The sequence below is a fragment of the Cyrtonyx montezumae genome, unplaced genomic scaffold (assembly GCF_038088225.1).
Source record: "Cyrtonyx montezumae isolate F1298 unplaced genomic scaffold, pur_monq_1.0 scaffold_8, whole genome shotgun sequence".
Classification (NCBI taxonomy): domain Eukaryota; kingdom Metazoa; phylum Chordata; class Aves; order Galliformes; family Odontophoridae; genus Cyrtonyx; species Cyrtonyx montezumae.
The window spans coordinates 81,582,861-81,598,487 of NW_027072089.1; the positions used below are offsets into that span (position 1 = coordinate 81,582,861).

Sequence of the window (15,627 nt, forward strand, 5' to 3'; positions counted from 1 at the left end):
ACAAGATGTCCTCTACTTATAGCACTCCCACAGAACTAGATAAAATTAAGGTGGATTTTATGCACTGACCTGATGCATGCGTTCTCCAGCAGGAACCATAAACAGAGAGTGAAATGAGCCCTTTGGAGTGTCTGATCTGATCTTGTAGGGTTTCACGTGAGACTTTTTTTTCCAAGCAATGATGAGTGTACTCAGATATTGCTTCTTTGCTGTCCTGATCCTCAGTGGTTCCCTTCCATTTGTTTTCTATGCCATTAATAGATGTGCACAAAAATCTCTCAGGAGGCTCAAGTTCTCAGTGAGTTCAACTTTAGTAGAAGACTGTAAAGCACTTATTGAAGATGAAGTGTCCTTTCTGAAGGAAAATGCTTTAAAAACATCCTTTGGAAAATTCAATTGCACTGAGTACATCACACAGAATCGCTATATCACCCGGGTGCTGTCAGCTGAGGAGGCGGCCTTCCCCCTGGCTTACATCATCACCCTGCACAAGGAGTTTGAGACCTTTGAGCGGCTCTTCAGGGCAATCTACATGCCCCAAAATGTCTACTGCATCCACGTGGATGGCAAGGCACCAGCAGCCTTGCAGCGAGCGGTGCGGCGCCTGGTGGGCTGCTTCCCCAATGCCTTCCTCGCCTCCCACACAGAGCGGGTGGTCTATGGCGGTGTGTCCCGCCTGCGGGCTGACCTGCACTGCATGCGGGACCTGCTGGCCTCGGCCGTGCCCTGGCGCTACCTGCTCAATGCCTGCGGGCAGGACTTCCCCTTGAAGACCAACCGGGAGATCATCCAGCATCTGAAAACCTACAAAGGGAAGAACATCACCCCTGGAGTACTGCCACCAGCACACATCACCGCACGCACGAAGTATGTGCACCAGGAGCAATTATATTCTTTCTTTTCCTTTATGCTGCCGACATTCGTGCACAAGGCTCCCCCGCCACACAACCTGACCATTTACTTTGGTTCCGCGTACATTGCGGTCACCAGGCCCTTCGTGGAGTTCGTGCTGCAGGACCTGCGTGCCATTGATTTGCTGGCGTGGTCTGAGGACACCTACAGCCCTGATGAGCACTTCTGGGTGACACTCAACAGGATCCCAGGTGAGTACAGCTTTTGTTTCTTTTTCTGAAGATAGATGCCTACATTCATCGGTTTGCACACAACGTACATGTGTACTTCAGGCTGACTTTTAATTAAGTCTCTATCATTGAATAGAATCCTAGAATTACCCTACCAGTTTCTGGAAACAGTACAGAAAGGAACAGGCAAACCCAGCTGATCCACACGTGGCTCTGAGGTTGGTATCACTGACACAGTTTTGGATTTCTCCATCATGAGATGACCTACACAACACCAGGACTGCTGGTGCCTGATGGGATACACCTTTCTCAGAGGGGGGAAAAGGATTTCTGCACAGGAATTAACAGGGCTGATTGATAGAGCTTTGAACTAGGTTTGAAGGGGGAAAGAGAGAAAACCAGACTTCTCAATAATAAGCTATGAGATGGCATGCCAAAATTTGAGAGACTGCATGCTAGTGAGATCCTTCAGTCTGCTCTTGATGTGCTGGGTAAAAGGAAAGAAATCTGAAATGTTTCTACACCAATGCACAGAGCATGAGGAATAAACAAGAGGAACCAGAAGGCTTGGCTCAGTCCCAGAGTCATGATATCATTGGCATTATCAAAATCTGGTGGGCACAGCCCTGTAACTTGTATGTCATGATGGACAGCACTGAGCCCTTCAGCAGGGACAGGCAGGGTAGGTGATGCTGGGAGTGGCTGTGTGTGAGGGGAGGGGCTGGGCTGCACTGAGCTTGTAGCTGGTATTTGCATGGTTGGGAGCCTCTGAGCAAATAAAGCAGATATCACTGTGGGAGTCTGTTATAGGCCATGCAGCCAAGATGATGACTGATGAATAATTCATTAAGGACCTATGATATACTTCTAGATCAACCACCCTTGACCTTTTGGGTGACTTCAACATGCCAGGTGCAAGTGGGAGTTCTGCACTGCTAATACATAGAGGTCCAAGAGATACCTAAAACGTCTTAATGATAACATATTAATCTGCCTTTTTTTTTTACTAAGAGTGAGCTCTAAATCTTCATTGCCCCTAAAAGAGGAAATTTCTTCCTGCTTCCTGCTCATCATTTCTTTCTCCCTTCTGTGCCAGGAGCCTTGAAAGTTTAACCTACTAGCCCTGAGGGAAAGCAATGTACTTTCTTTCTGAGTGGGTGAGTTGAACAGACTTGGAAGAATCCATTCAGCACTGAAGTCAGAGCAAGAATAGAAGGGAGAAACACAGAGACATGGGCAAAAAGCAGAGGAAAATAGGAAGGAAGGGAGAAGAGGAAGCCAGACCTTCCTCTTGAAATGATAGTAAGCCTGGCTGAAAGCACTTTCTGCAGTGCTGCCCATATGTATGGTGTGGGATTTGGCGTGCCTCCTTACACACAGCACAGAATCACAGAATTGTGGGGGTTGGAAGGGACCTCCAGAGATCACTGAGTCCAACCCCCCGCCAAAGCAGCTCCCTAGCCCAGGTTGCACAGGTAGGCGTCCAGGTGGGCCTGGAACATCTCCAGAGAAGGAGACTCCACCACCTCTCTGTGCAGCTGTGCCAGTGCTCCGTCACTGCACTGGGAAGAAGTTCCCACACACATTTGTGCAGAACTTCCTATGCTTCTGTTTATGACCATTTCCCCTCATCCTATCACCACACACTGCAGAGAAGAGTCCAGCCTCGTCCCTTTGCCTCCCTCTCCTTAGATATTTATAGATCTGGATCATATCCCCTCTGAGTCTTCTTTTTCCAATGCTGAACAGACCGAGGTCTCTTGGCCTTTCCTCATAAGAGAAGCGCTCCACACCCTTTATCATCTTTTTGGCCCTCCATTGGACTCTTTAGAGGAGATCTCTGCTCTTTCACTCCTCTTCAGCCTTACATGAGAAAACATACAAACAAAACTTATGAATTTAAAGATCAGCCGCTCTTGAAAGAAAAGTGCCTGATAAGAAAGCCTTTGCTTCTAGATCTTTGCTCAAAACAGGCAGACTGACAGCTGTCCTGGAAGGCCCAACACTGGGACCTCCCTTAGTCATGTTCATCCTTCCACAGAGTTGGTGAACGGTCACCTGGTATAAGGAGAGCTGGGGGGGTTGCAGAGAAAATGCCAGGCCAGAATTGCTTTTATTCCTCGTTTCTGCAACAAACTTGCTGCTGTGAGTACGTGTCCCAGAAAGGGGAAGAAAAAAAGAAACTCTCCCTATGTCACTTCTGCTCGTATGTCAGTGGTAGGAATATAATGAAAAGGATGGATAGTTTTATTAGCAAGTAGTGTCTTAAACCACTCTCAGATTTCACAAGTAAGTCTATACCATCCTGATGGCAAGATTTCATCTGGGAGCTGAATAGTGGACAGAAAAATAAGGACAGTTGGCATACAGTATGCCTCAGGTAATGGCAGGCATGTGGCAGGTAATGCTGTGAGTCAAGCTAAGGGCTCACTTAAGGCAGATGGGAGTTCTCTTTCTGCAAGCAAGCAGCCATACAAAAATTTAAAAACCAGGAATTGGCTAATGAGATTGATTAACTTGTTAGCAATACTGTCCAGAATTTTCTGTTATTTTTCTTGTCTCATACCTACAACCAAGGGATGTGAACAAGATGTTCCTTGAGAGCCGTCAGATCTCATTTGGCTCTGGAATTACTGCTGCAGATAAACTGAAGTGAAATTTCAGCAAAGAGACCTACTTTGTTGCTGCGGTTTGTTGTTGTTTCCATCCCTCTCCCCATACATAATTTACCCTTCTCACTACAGCAACTTAAACATTCAAAACTACTTTGGCAACTCTCAATTCCTCTATTGTTTTTAGAGAGAATGACCTTCTTAGCAGTGTGTGCATCATAGTAATGTACCATTGTGGTTGAGTTTTGCCTCCCAGAACTGTTACTTTCCTTTGTGAATGCCCATCCTTCAAAAGACAGAAGTAGACAGAAAGGCAGAAGCTTTCTGTATGATTCTAGTTAGCAATGCTAGTTGAATAAGTGATGTTCTCTAGAAGGAAGTATTTTGTACCTATGTCTGCAGCATTACTCATATAACTAACACTTGTTCTTTTATTTGTATTCTCCATTCTTTCAACGAGGTTTCCTGTTTGAGCAAACACTTCTTGTAGAAACAAAGTACTAAAAAAAAAAAAAAGGGGGGGGGGGGGGGGATTTTCCTGTAACTGTTATCGAGTCCGCAAAGCTGTTGCGATCTCATAATCAAAACCTTTGTTTAAAACCTGAGTTTTAATTCCCTTCTCAGCAAGTTCTGAGGTCTGCTTTAAAGCTTAACGATCTTGACTTTATTTTAAAACCCACCCTTGCCAACCAAATACACTGTTCTAGAACCCAGGTGGAACTACTAGGACAGACTCAGAGCTTCTTCTGACTCAGAGCTGCTAACTGGCGTTAGCAGCCCAGCCCCTCAGGCGTAGAACCTGCTGCTTAGCAGCAGCTCCACCCCAGAGGCCCCGGGCCTGCACCAGGCAGCCATGCAGAGACGTCGCCTGCCAGTGGCTCTGACGGTGGCTGTGCTACTGTTGGGTGCTGCCATGCTGCTCAGGCACCATGGAGGGAGCAGGGCAGGAGGTGGTGGTTCTGCTGAGGGCATGACACTGGAGCAAGTGTGCGGCAAGTTTCTGGCCCGGCAGGCTCCCAGGCTGCAGGATGGGTTGCTGCAGCCTGCGCCTAGAGACTCCTCCTGCAGTGAGTACATGAACTACAGCCGGTACATCACCCGGGTGCTGTCAGCTGAGGAGGCGGCCTTCCCCCTGGCTTACATCATCACCCTGCACAAGGAGTTTGAGACCTTTGAGCGGCTCTTCAGGGCAATCTACATGCCCCAAAATGTCTACTGCATCCACGTGGATGGCAAGGCACCAGCAGCCTTGCAGCGAGCGGTGCGGCGCCTGGTGGGCTGCTTCCCCAATGCCTTCCTCGCCTCCCACACAGAGCGGGTGGTCTATGGCGGTGTGTCCCGCCTGCGGGCTGACCTGCACTGCATGCGGGACCTGCTGGCCTCGGCCGTGCCCTGGCGCTACCTGCTCAATGCCTGCGGGCAGGACTTCCCCTTGAAGACCAACCGGGAGATCATCCAGCATCTGAAAACCTACAAAGGGAAGAACATCACCCCTGGAGTGCTGCCACCAGCACACATCACCGCACGCACCCACTTCATGCACCGGGAGCAGGGTGGGAGCAATGTCTCAGGGCTGGTCACCCCCCAGGTGCGCAAGGCTCCTCCTCCTCATAACCTGACCATCTACTTTGGTTCTGCGTACATTGCGGTCACCCGGCCCTTTGTAAAGTTTGTGCTGGAGGATCCACGTGCCATCGATTTGCTGGTGTGGTCTGAGGACACCTACAGCCCCGATGAGCATTTCTGGGTGACGCTCAACAGGATCCCAGGTACGCTGTGAGGTCCCATCGAGCATCTTGGGATGGTTTTGGTACTAATCTCACTAAAACAGTCTGACAGCACAAACTTGCCATTGCAGAGAGCCAGCTGATTTTGGTGGTCACCACAGCTCTCTTCACCATGGAGGTATTTCTCAGTGATGTTCACCACAAGGTTGTCATCACTCCTGCAGTTTTATACAGCAGATCACCCTGACGGGTGACAGCCTGTGTTAGCAACAATAATGACAAACCAAGGAAGACATACTGAGCAACTGTGAATTTGTATTCCTGAATATTTCTCCGCTTGGCCACACTGTCTTCTGGTGGGAATAGCATCTATAAGTGGGCAGTGTGGTGAGTCCAGAGAAGTGATGTGCTTTTCTGCTCAGCAGCAGTAACCCTGTCTGGCTAAGGCACAGGACTGAAATAGGCTTAGGTTATAGCAGGCTTCATTGATGTCTGAGCTCTGTTAAGATCTTCCTGATGTCCTTGAAGAATGGAAATGGCCAGTCCATGTCTTGAGGAATTACTCTGTTTTGCCATATTGTCTCTTTAGTCCCATGTGTATTTGCATGTAATATCTTGTGAATTTTCAGATCCAACTTACAGTACAGGGATTGTTCACCTTTGGTCATAGAAGAGAGGGTGTGTATTCACCCATAAATGCATATCTCACTTAAAGCCTTGAGTGTTTCTTGACTTTCTTGATAATACCTTGTAGTGGTGCAAGAAAGAAAGGGAATGGACTCCATCTTAGAGCCAGCGCATGCATACTGACTCTCATTGGGATTTAAATTGCAAAAAGAAAAAAAGAGAAAAGGAAAATCTTAGCTGAGAAGCATATTTTGTTGTGTCCTGTGGTTGAGGTCAATGTTCAAAACCAGAATGTGTTTTTCCTGCCTTCAAACCTGTGTCTTTGAGGGAAATGAGCTCAGCACAGTGCTATGCACACAGGAGATGCTGCTCAGGGTGGAGAAGCATGCTTTGCCTCCCTAGTGGTGTTTTGCAACCACCAGAACTGCACCAGTGGGTTGTGAAGACAGCCACAATTGACTGAAAAAATGGGTCAGCCCCTTCAGTACCTTCAATTTCATTCCTTCCCTTAGTGCATGCTTGAAATTCACTTTTTTTGCTGCAGGTACTTGCAAATTCCTGTCACATACATGTGTGATCCAAGCCGCGTGAGGTGAGAGCTGAATAAAAGTAGAGTGAAGAGCTCACACCTTAGTTTATATTAATGCTTACCATCAGCATAACTCTGCAGACAAACTGGTTTATAAAAAAGGTCCCAAGAACAACTTCTGAATATGAAATCAATTGGTAAAGGTTTAGCAAATATATCAAGGAAAATGCAGTAAACCCTTTTTTTTTTTTTTTTAGTGCTGAGCTACGTTGTTCCTTACTCTTTAATTAGCATACAAAAATGCCTAGTTTACTTAATTTGAGAGCTGGAGAATAATGTGAAGTCAGTAGTTTTGCATTCCTAGAAGGCAGTGCCTCCCATTGTGTTTGTGGATGTCCTGAGGTTGTTCCTGATTTGTAAGTCATCTTTCTACTTTCCCATAGTGTCAGCATTTTCCAAGGTTCATCCTCACACCATGCTTACTGACAGCCCCTGTGAAGAGGTTTCTAATTTGGAATTACAATACATGTCCCAGACCATTTGAAGAGCACGTACCCTGCCATCACTGTCTCTTTTTGTCTTTTATAAAGTGTTGTCTTTATTTTAATGCTTTCTGCAAAAGAATAACATGTGGATGCCCCATCCCAGGAGTTGCTCAAGGCAAGGCTGGATATGGCTCTGGGCAGCCTGGCCTAGTGGTTGGTTCATCAGTTCATTGGTTCATAGGTTCATTAGGTTGGAAAGGACCTACAAGATCATCTAGTCCAACCATCCTCCTATCACCATCCCTACCCACTGAACTACTAAATCAAATCCCTCAGCATCTCATCTAAACGCTTCTTGAACAGCGCTAGGGATGGTGCCTCAACCACCTCCCTAGGCAGGCCATTCCAGTGCCTGACCACTCTTTCAGAAAAAAAATGTTTCCTCAGGTCTAATCTAAATCTTCCCCGGACCAATTTTTGGTGACCCTGCCCACAGCGGGGGGATTGAAACCAGATGATCTTCCAGGTCCTTTTCAACCCAGGCCATCCTATGAAATGGAAATCTCATTTTGGCATGTTATTTTATTTGATAATGTTGACATTCTGGTTACAGCTGGCAGGTATGTGTGTTTATAGAAAACCACTGCAGTGGTTCTGCTGTTGGATCAAGCAGTCTGTTTGCATCTGATAAAGAAGCCATGATAGCAGTTGCCAACAGCTCTCCTTAATTACAAGGAACATTCTACCTGTACCTTATGAGGAACACGCTATCGTTAAAAACCCAGAATAGAGGAAGCAAAGTGAAATAAAAACCAAAAACTGATGCTTAACTTTTCTCCTATCAAATCTTTCTCAAACAGAATAACAACAAAAACCCCACTGACATTATACAGTGCCTTTGGGTTCACTTTTGTCCTTCATGGTGCTCTCTTCAAGCTCACAGGTAAAACAGTTGTTAGGTTGCAGAAACTGTGAGGATACTGTGCTTATTGCCATTGGGGAAGGAAACAAAAAAACCCAGAAACTTCCTGTACTTTCCTGTTTAATTTTCACAGAACATCAACACTGGGGTGATGAGCCTTTCAGTTTCCATTTCAGCACTGTGGCTTCTTAAATGTTCTCCTGTTGCTATCTTAAATTGTGCTTTACAGAGCCACTAGCAAATCACCTCTGTTAGGATGGCAATTAACTAGTTAAAAGGAACCATCTAGTTTAATTCACAATTCAAATGACACTATGAAAGTCAGAAAGAGGGCTAATTGCTCTTAAAGAAGGAGGTCAGAAGTGGCGATTAAAATGTCTGTTTTATTTCTCTTAAAATTGCATTTGATGAGCATGGGTCCTATATTTCCAAAACAAGGCTGTTCTGTGTTTTGTTCAAGCTCTAAAAGGCTTGCTGTGAACTGAGGAAACTTGCCTTGCTTGTGGTATATGGAGTCAGCAGAAATGATGGTTAATAATGCAAAAATCATTATAGATAATTCCATAAAAAGCTTCAGGGTTCCTTCTCTGCCATTCAAACAATTGCTTCCTTAAAAAGGAAAATAGGAGGACATAGGAATAAAAGTCTGTGAGCATCCATATTAAAAAAAAAAAAATGGAAAAAAAAGCACTTGAAACAGTTTAGCAGTTCAGTTTAACTGTTGCTTTAGTTACACAGTTAAATTAATTGCAGCTTATAGATAACCAGAGGTTATTAGTCTTTATGAATGATAATAACATTACTGCTACCTAAGAGGCTCCCAGGGGAGGGAGCTGCAGCTTGCAGCTGCCTCATGGTGCATGGGGAGCACCCGAGGTGATGCAAATCGTATCCTTCCTGACCAGTACTACCAGTCAGTGCTGTTACTTGTTCTGCATCTGTGAAAGCTCTTGAGTTGTAAGTACTCCTCAGTTATAACGCTGAACTCTTTGCACTCGAGCAAGTTACTCTATTCCTCTTGTAGTGGAAATGCTAAGTCATGGCTTGAACCAGTGATTGAGCACATGGTGGGGAGGCAGGGCCAACCCAGGGGAGCACAGGGGCATGCAATACACCTGAGTGACCAGACGGGTGTGGAGCCAGGATCTACCCCTTCCCAGACCTCATTTAAAGGTTGGCAATAGAGGCAAGGGTGTACTGCTGGTGATTCCTGCATGTCTGATGTCTTTTGAAGTTAAGCAGTTTCTCTCCCTTATTTCTGTGGCTGTTGTGTTTGAACAAACCTTCCCTTGCTGCAGCCTATGACCTTGCTGCCCTGTTGTCATTGCTGTGCTTTCCATTGCATTACACCCATTTTCAGCCTCATTAAGAGAACACAAAAACAGCAACTGTTTTCTTTTGTACCTGCTGGCATGCTTCTGGCTCCCCTGGATATTGCCTCTTCTGCCATTTGATAACTCAGGTGCAACACTATGGTCATTACTCACTGGGCAGTGCAGAGTACAATACGTTGAGCTTTTTTTTCCTCAACTGGGCAAATAAATTATAGCCAGGTGTTTGTGTTACAGTGAGAAGCTGGTGCTTTTCCAACTTTTCTTAGTGAAGTGGTTTGTACACTGGCAAGTTTCTGTTGCTGACCTTTGTATGATACTGCAGTGCAGACCAGGTGCAGAGGTTTTCCTAGCTGTTACTATCCAGCCAGCTCTTGTGTTCAGAGGTAAAGGTTTTCTCCCATGGCAGTGGTCTGTTTGTTACAGCCTGGGATTGAAGGTACTGAAATTCCCGTAACTTGCAGCTGTTGCCTACATGTTGCCTATGTGTTGTATGTCTACTCTTCAGCAAATACCATACTCTGAGTGCTTAGTATTTCCCCCTTAATCACTTACGTTGGATGTTATAAAGGACTTAACACAAAGATTCTTGAAGTACCTACCACAACTTTGTATTCTGTTACGTGTCAGTGGCCTGGTGCTCAAACAGCACTAGGAGGGCAGTACTGGTTCTGAAGGTGACCTGCCTGCTCTTTATGCATGCAGGATCATACTGAGGATGTTGCAGCGAAGGAGTTTTGTTTCTCAGGTGGTTATATATGTCCCTGTGTTGTCATCTTGGTCACGGTATGAAAGCTGCTTTCAGTGAGGAAACTTTGCAACAAACAGAAGCCAGGTGTTGATTGATGCGTACAACTTTGCATTTAATCCCAGTTCCATGGAGAGAGATCCTAGGGAGCAGATATAAAACCAAACACACAGACGTTCAGAAGATTGATGACATTGTTTTCTGTTACTTAACTGCAGGTGTCCCTGGGTCTATGCCCAATGCATCATGGGAGGGTGACCTGAAAGCAGTGAAGTGGATTGATATGGAAGACATCCATGGAGGTTGTCATGGTAATGTATACGTTCTTCCTCATTTCTTCTTCCTGTTCCTCTGGTGAAAAACATTTGACTTTTTTCTGTAGCCTCTAATCATAATGCAAGTCAGCCCTTAGACAGAGATAAGGCACTGGAAGATTTTCCTTTCACCTTAGCTTGTGAATGACAGTAGCTGCATAAAGTAAGCATCAAGAAAGCTGGAACAGTTACTACTTCATCAGGAACTTTCATAGAGTACACCCTCTTTGGAAAGGAGGGTATTTGGCAATGCTTAAAGCTCACAAGAGTTAGCTGACTGATTTCTTGTTGGGGAATCACGTTGTGTGTGGGAGGGAATAGCCCATGTATAGTTGCAACTCCCTGTGTGGAGACACAGAACCACTGGTGCCTGCTGGTGCCACAGTGGTAAGGAATTTTAGGAGCTGCAAGCTGACAATTTTTGAATGCTGAGGTTCTCCTGTTTCATATTGCTTCATGACATAACATTAGTGAGTTATAATCTCTATGGCATGCTCAATTTGTTTTGGTTACTGATTTGTATTTCATATGATGCTACTACTCCCATAAAAAAATGAGAGGAAAATGGAATACAAACTTTATTTCATGAACTTTTAATCCATTGTTTGTGTTGAGGATTTCACAGCATCATGACTGCACCAGAATAAGTGACATTGCACCAGTGTCAACCTGAATTATTTAGTGGAAAATCTTGCCTAAGTGAAAGGATCAGTTCCTCTTCACTGACAGCAAAATGGGGAAATTCCTTCTGTGTCTTGCTCTTGTCTTAGAGTCTCAAGTAATTAAACTTCTTTTCTGGTATACTCAAGAATTATCCTTATTATTTGTTCACACGTAACTTTCTTCATGTCATTCTGTTGTTCATGCTTATTCACACTGTGTGTCTAGCAAGCCTTCTAGGATGTCATGTAGATTATTTATAGTGGCTTTGCAGATAAAACGTATCCAAATAAAGTTTTGGATCCTTAAGCATGCCTGTGGAAAGAAAACCGCGTTCTGACATTTCTTTTTTTATTTCTTTTTAATTTGGCAGGCCATTATGTCAGAGGCATTTGTGTATATGGAACAGGTGACCTCAAGTGGCTTTTTAACTCCACTTGTATGTTTGCAAATAAGTTTGAGCTCAGAACATACCCGCTGACTGTGGAATGCCTGGAGCTGAGACATCGACAGAGAACCCTGGCACAGAGTGAGGTTCAGGTGGAACCAAACTGGTATTTCTAGGTAGTGAAAACCTGGGATATGTCAACAGAAGTGGTCAGAATTACAGCAAATATATATATATCTGATTTCTGCCTTGCTGGAGGCACACATTTACCCAACAGGTTTCTTTATGATGCGTGGCTCAGATCAGCTTGTCTCACTGTTTGCAGGTTTAACTTTTCACTTCATGTTCAGAGGCCAAACTGAGAGAGATCTCAAAAGAAGCAGAAGGGCACAGCTCCTTTTGCAGTTTCCCTGTTTGCATGTTTGCTGTTTTAATGTTGTCCAGCCCTCACTTTTGTCTTGCGACACCGATATTGCTATCTGTTTCTATTAAAATGTTTACAGAATTATTGGACGTTCCTGGGAGTTCTTACACGCCAAAGACAAGCAAAACACGTGGAGTGGTTAATACACATACTTAACATTGAGGTTTACGGTTTCACAGCCTTGTTTTTGCTTCCCAATAACGGCCGATAGAGGGAGGCTGAGCAGATATTCCTTCCCAAGTCTCCCTCACCCTGCAGCACGCAGTCTCAACAGGTTAGACATGGTGAAGAGAAAAATCAGCGCTCAGCAATATTTCAGCGTAGCTGTAACTATTATCTTCTGCTGGCTATCAGTCGTTGTGTCCTAAAACAACGAAGCAAAGTTGAACGGTTCTTCCTGTAGGGATGACAGGCTGTGTTTACGAGGTGTTTTAGAAGCAATGTTGGATGACTCGTCCAGCAGTGCTGGGGCAGCACGAGCTGGGTGTGCTGTGCTCGAGCGAGGCTGCCTCACGAGCGGCGGGATTACACACACGCAAGCGGACCACCGTCCTCTGGCGGCGGCCGGAAGTCGGCGGAGGCGCCGCTCCGCCCCGCGGCACTCCGGGAAGCGCGGCCGCAAGGTCAGGGCGGGCCGCTCGTCTGCTGCCCGGGGCGCTGCACATGGAGTACGACTGGGTCGGCTTCGGGTACGCGGCGCTGGTGGCCTCCGGGGGCATCATCGGCTACGCCAGGGCAGGTAGGGCTACAGTCAGTGCTGCTGTGTGTGTGAGTGTGGTGGGAAGGGCCGGAGCGTGGGGTTTTGCCCTTTAAAAGGGTTGGCTGGCTGCCCGCGTCGGGATAGGGTGCTGCATGGTGTCTTGCTGAGCGCAGAATGAATGCGGGTTGTGATTGATATCGTGACTGATATTGTTTTCTTTCTCTAAGGCAGCGTGCCGTCTCTCGCTGCCGGCCTTCTCTTTGGTGGCCTGGCGGGGCTGGGTGCCTACCAGCAGTCCAAAGACCCGAAGAACGTGTGGCTTTCTCTTGGTAAGTGCTTGGCACCCGAGCGTTAAACCTGACCACTGCGGGAGTAAGTCTCAAATCTACAAAGGAAAGGAGGGAACGAACTGTTCTCTATTGTTTGTCCCAGCTTTATTGCGTACAGTAGTTACTGGATATTAGATAATCCTTTGAAGAATTGCTCTCACCTTTGGGCACTAGGTTAGCCTCTTACAGCTCTATAACCACGTCAAAGTGTTATTATCATTCAGATGTTATAGGGGCTTAAGGCAATTGACAAACAACAGGACTTTATCATGCATTGCACTGAAGGGCTTTGTGGGATCTGCAAGTCCTGCAGAGGACTGAACTGTGTGGTTAGTAAAAAATGAGGTGCAACATGCAGCTCAACGTGAAGCACAGCTTCTGTTTGTGCACCCTCTCTTCCAGTGTGGTGTGTGGTGGGAATGGTTGTGCATCTCCTGCACTAGGTTTTAGGCAACATAGTGAGAGTAAGTTAAGCTGCTTCTGTACTTCCTGACTTTTGGACGTAGGTGATGTGGGCCTCTTGAACACAGTATGGTATCATAACCCTAGTGTAATTCCTTATTTGTCTTAGTCTATTTTATAAGGGCAGGTAGTGCAGAACAAGGGGAAATGGTTTTAAGCTGTAAGAGAGTAGACTTAGATTAGACATTAGGAAGAGATTCTTTACTGTGGAGGCAGTGAGACACTGGAACAGGCTGCCCAGTGAGGTTGTGGATGCTTCCACCCTGGAGGCATTCAAGGCCAGGCTGGATGGGGCTTTGAGCAGCCTGCTCCAGTGGGAGGTGTCCCTGCCTGTAGTAGGAGATTCAAATGAGATGGTCTTAAAGGTCCCTTCCAACTCAAACCATTCTACTATCATTGTTCTGTGACTATTTCTCTCCAACCTCCTGTGATTTGCAGTTGTGACTCCAGCTGAGATTTAGATTGCTCAAACTACATCAAATAGGAAATGTAGTAATATTTGGCTCCCACATAGTGATCTTTTCCACCACCCTATCTTTCTGTCAGTTTTTAGGCTATATGTATTCCAGAAAATAATCCTTATTGTGCAAATAAGCAGAAATCGAGGGAGTGCTAGTGATTTGCACAGAGCAGTAGAGGTTATGGGGTGATTAGGTGGTGTTCTTAGCTCATTAGATCTACTCGTAACAAACAGTGGAGCAGGCTTACCAGAACTGCCACAAAGCTTACAACTGCTCTGCTGTTTCACCAAAATAAGTAAAATATTTGCTTTTGTGGGGAGGAGGGACACATAGGGCTGTTGGCACTGAGAAGTGTGTAACGGCATCGTAGTGCTGCACTGGCACTTCAGACCCGCTTCCCTGAAACCATTCTGACTGAGCTTCTCTTTTATCAGTGGCATCTGGAACCTTGTCTGCTGTCATGGGGATGAGATTTTACAACTCCAGAAAAGCAATGCCTGGGCTCATTGCTGGTGCCAGGTAGTCACATCTTCTCTTCTTGTCCGTATTTTGAATAAGTGTTTTATTTAACTTATACACAGATTATATTGTGTTCAAGAAACGTGTAGATGTTGTACTGAGGGATGTGGTTTAGTGGGAAATATGGGTGGCAGGTGGACAGTTGGACTGGATGATCTTGGAGGTCTTTTCCAACCTTGGTAATCCTGTGATAATGTTTGTTACCTGCTAAGTTCTGTGAAAAATGAAATCTTCTGTTGTAGCCTAGCTAAGTTAGTCATGTCAGTGTTTCCTTCTGTGTTGTTCTTTGGGAATTCTCCCCTTCCCTCTCTTTTGATTTTTCTGTCTTTCTTTCTTTTAACAAATATTCTGTTCAACAGTTTACTGATGGTTGGACGACTTGGGTTGCAGATCATGGAAAAGCCACTTGAGCCATAAGTATACACGAAGCCACTTGAAGATACATGATTAAGAAGCCTGAAAATGCCACTGCCTGAATGCACTATACAAAAAATGTAACCGACACTGCTGTCTGTGCACTGTTCATATCCTTATGCGTATGGGTTATGTCTTTAAATGAGAGAAATTGAGAGCCCTTGTTCTATCTTCCAAGGTGGTATTTGTCTCAACAGCTGCACTGTGAAGCAGGAAAATGAGTGTAGTATTAGTTCAGCTTTGACCCTGCAGTTTACTGTATGCAAAGACCTCTTGGCACTTGTGTGCAGGCAGCTGCAGGAATGAAGCTTAAACATACATCTGGACTTGTCCTTCTAAATTCAACAGACTGCTGAAACAACGGGACAGAAGTTGGACTAGATGATCTCGGAGGTCTTTTCTAACAGACGTGATTCTAAATTGCCAATTAATAATTAGTATTTCCTATAACAAATGTGCTTTTTCTGTCCCCTTTCCCCTCCCACCTTATCTGGTCATCACATTTGTTGATCTGCTAGCACTGCAGTAGTACCTTGGCCTAAAAACACACTCACAGAGCAGGGGGTTGAGTTTCTACTGTGATGCAATGAAAGTAAACCTGCTGTGTGAAATTATTTATAAGTGCCCAACTAAATGTAATTAATGTCACTTTTACAGGCTGTTCTTTGTAAGAGAAATCACAAATGCATTTCATTAGGTAATGCTGAGTTGTAGTCATAGCACTTGCATTTAACAGCAATTAAAGTGTTAATTTAAATAAATCTACTGAGAAGTTATTATTTCAAACTTGCATTCTGCACAAGTATTTTTATTTTTTTATTTTTAATAATTCATATGGACTGATATATTTAGTGCCTTTTCTGTAGGGCATCTGGATATATCTGTCTGTGAAC

At 45.1% G+C, this 15,627-nt stretch overlaps 2 protein-coding genes across 2 annotated transcripts in view; both read left to right on the forward strand.

The window, feature by feature from the left end:
• Positions 1-14,824, forward strand: part of LOC136058685 (transmembrane protein 14C-like) — a 31,070-nt gene extending 16,246 nt beyond the window's left edge. The window contains exons 2-5 of the mRNA XM_065752343.1: positions 12,509-12,588; positions 12,777-12,878; positions 14,236-14,320; positions 14,680-14,824. Coding sequence (XP_065608415.1) covers positions 12,513-12,588; positions 12,777-12,878; positions 14,236-14,320; positions 14,680-14,737 — 321 coding nt within the window. The 5' untranslated portion in view covers positions 12,509-12,512 and the 3' untranslated portion in view covers positions 14,738-14,824. The remainder of the gene's footprint in view (positions 1-12,508; positions 12,589-12,776; positions 12,879-14,235; positions 14,321-14,679) is intronic.
• Positions 36-11,975, forward strand: GCNT2 (glucosaminyl (N-acetyl) transferase 2 (I blood group)). Its single transcript, XM_065752484.1, has 3 exons — positions 36-1,103; positions 10,282-10,374; positions 11,411-11,975. The coding sequence occupies exons 1-3, from the start codon at positions 179-181 to the stop codon at positions 11,599-11,601; spliced, it is 1,209 nt and encodes a 402-aa protein (XP_065608556.1). The 5' UTR covers positions 36-178; the 3' UTR covers positions 11,602-11,975.
• Positions 14,825-15,627: the final 803 nt, after the last annotated feature.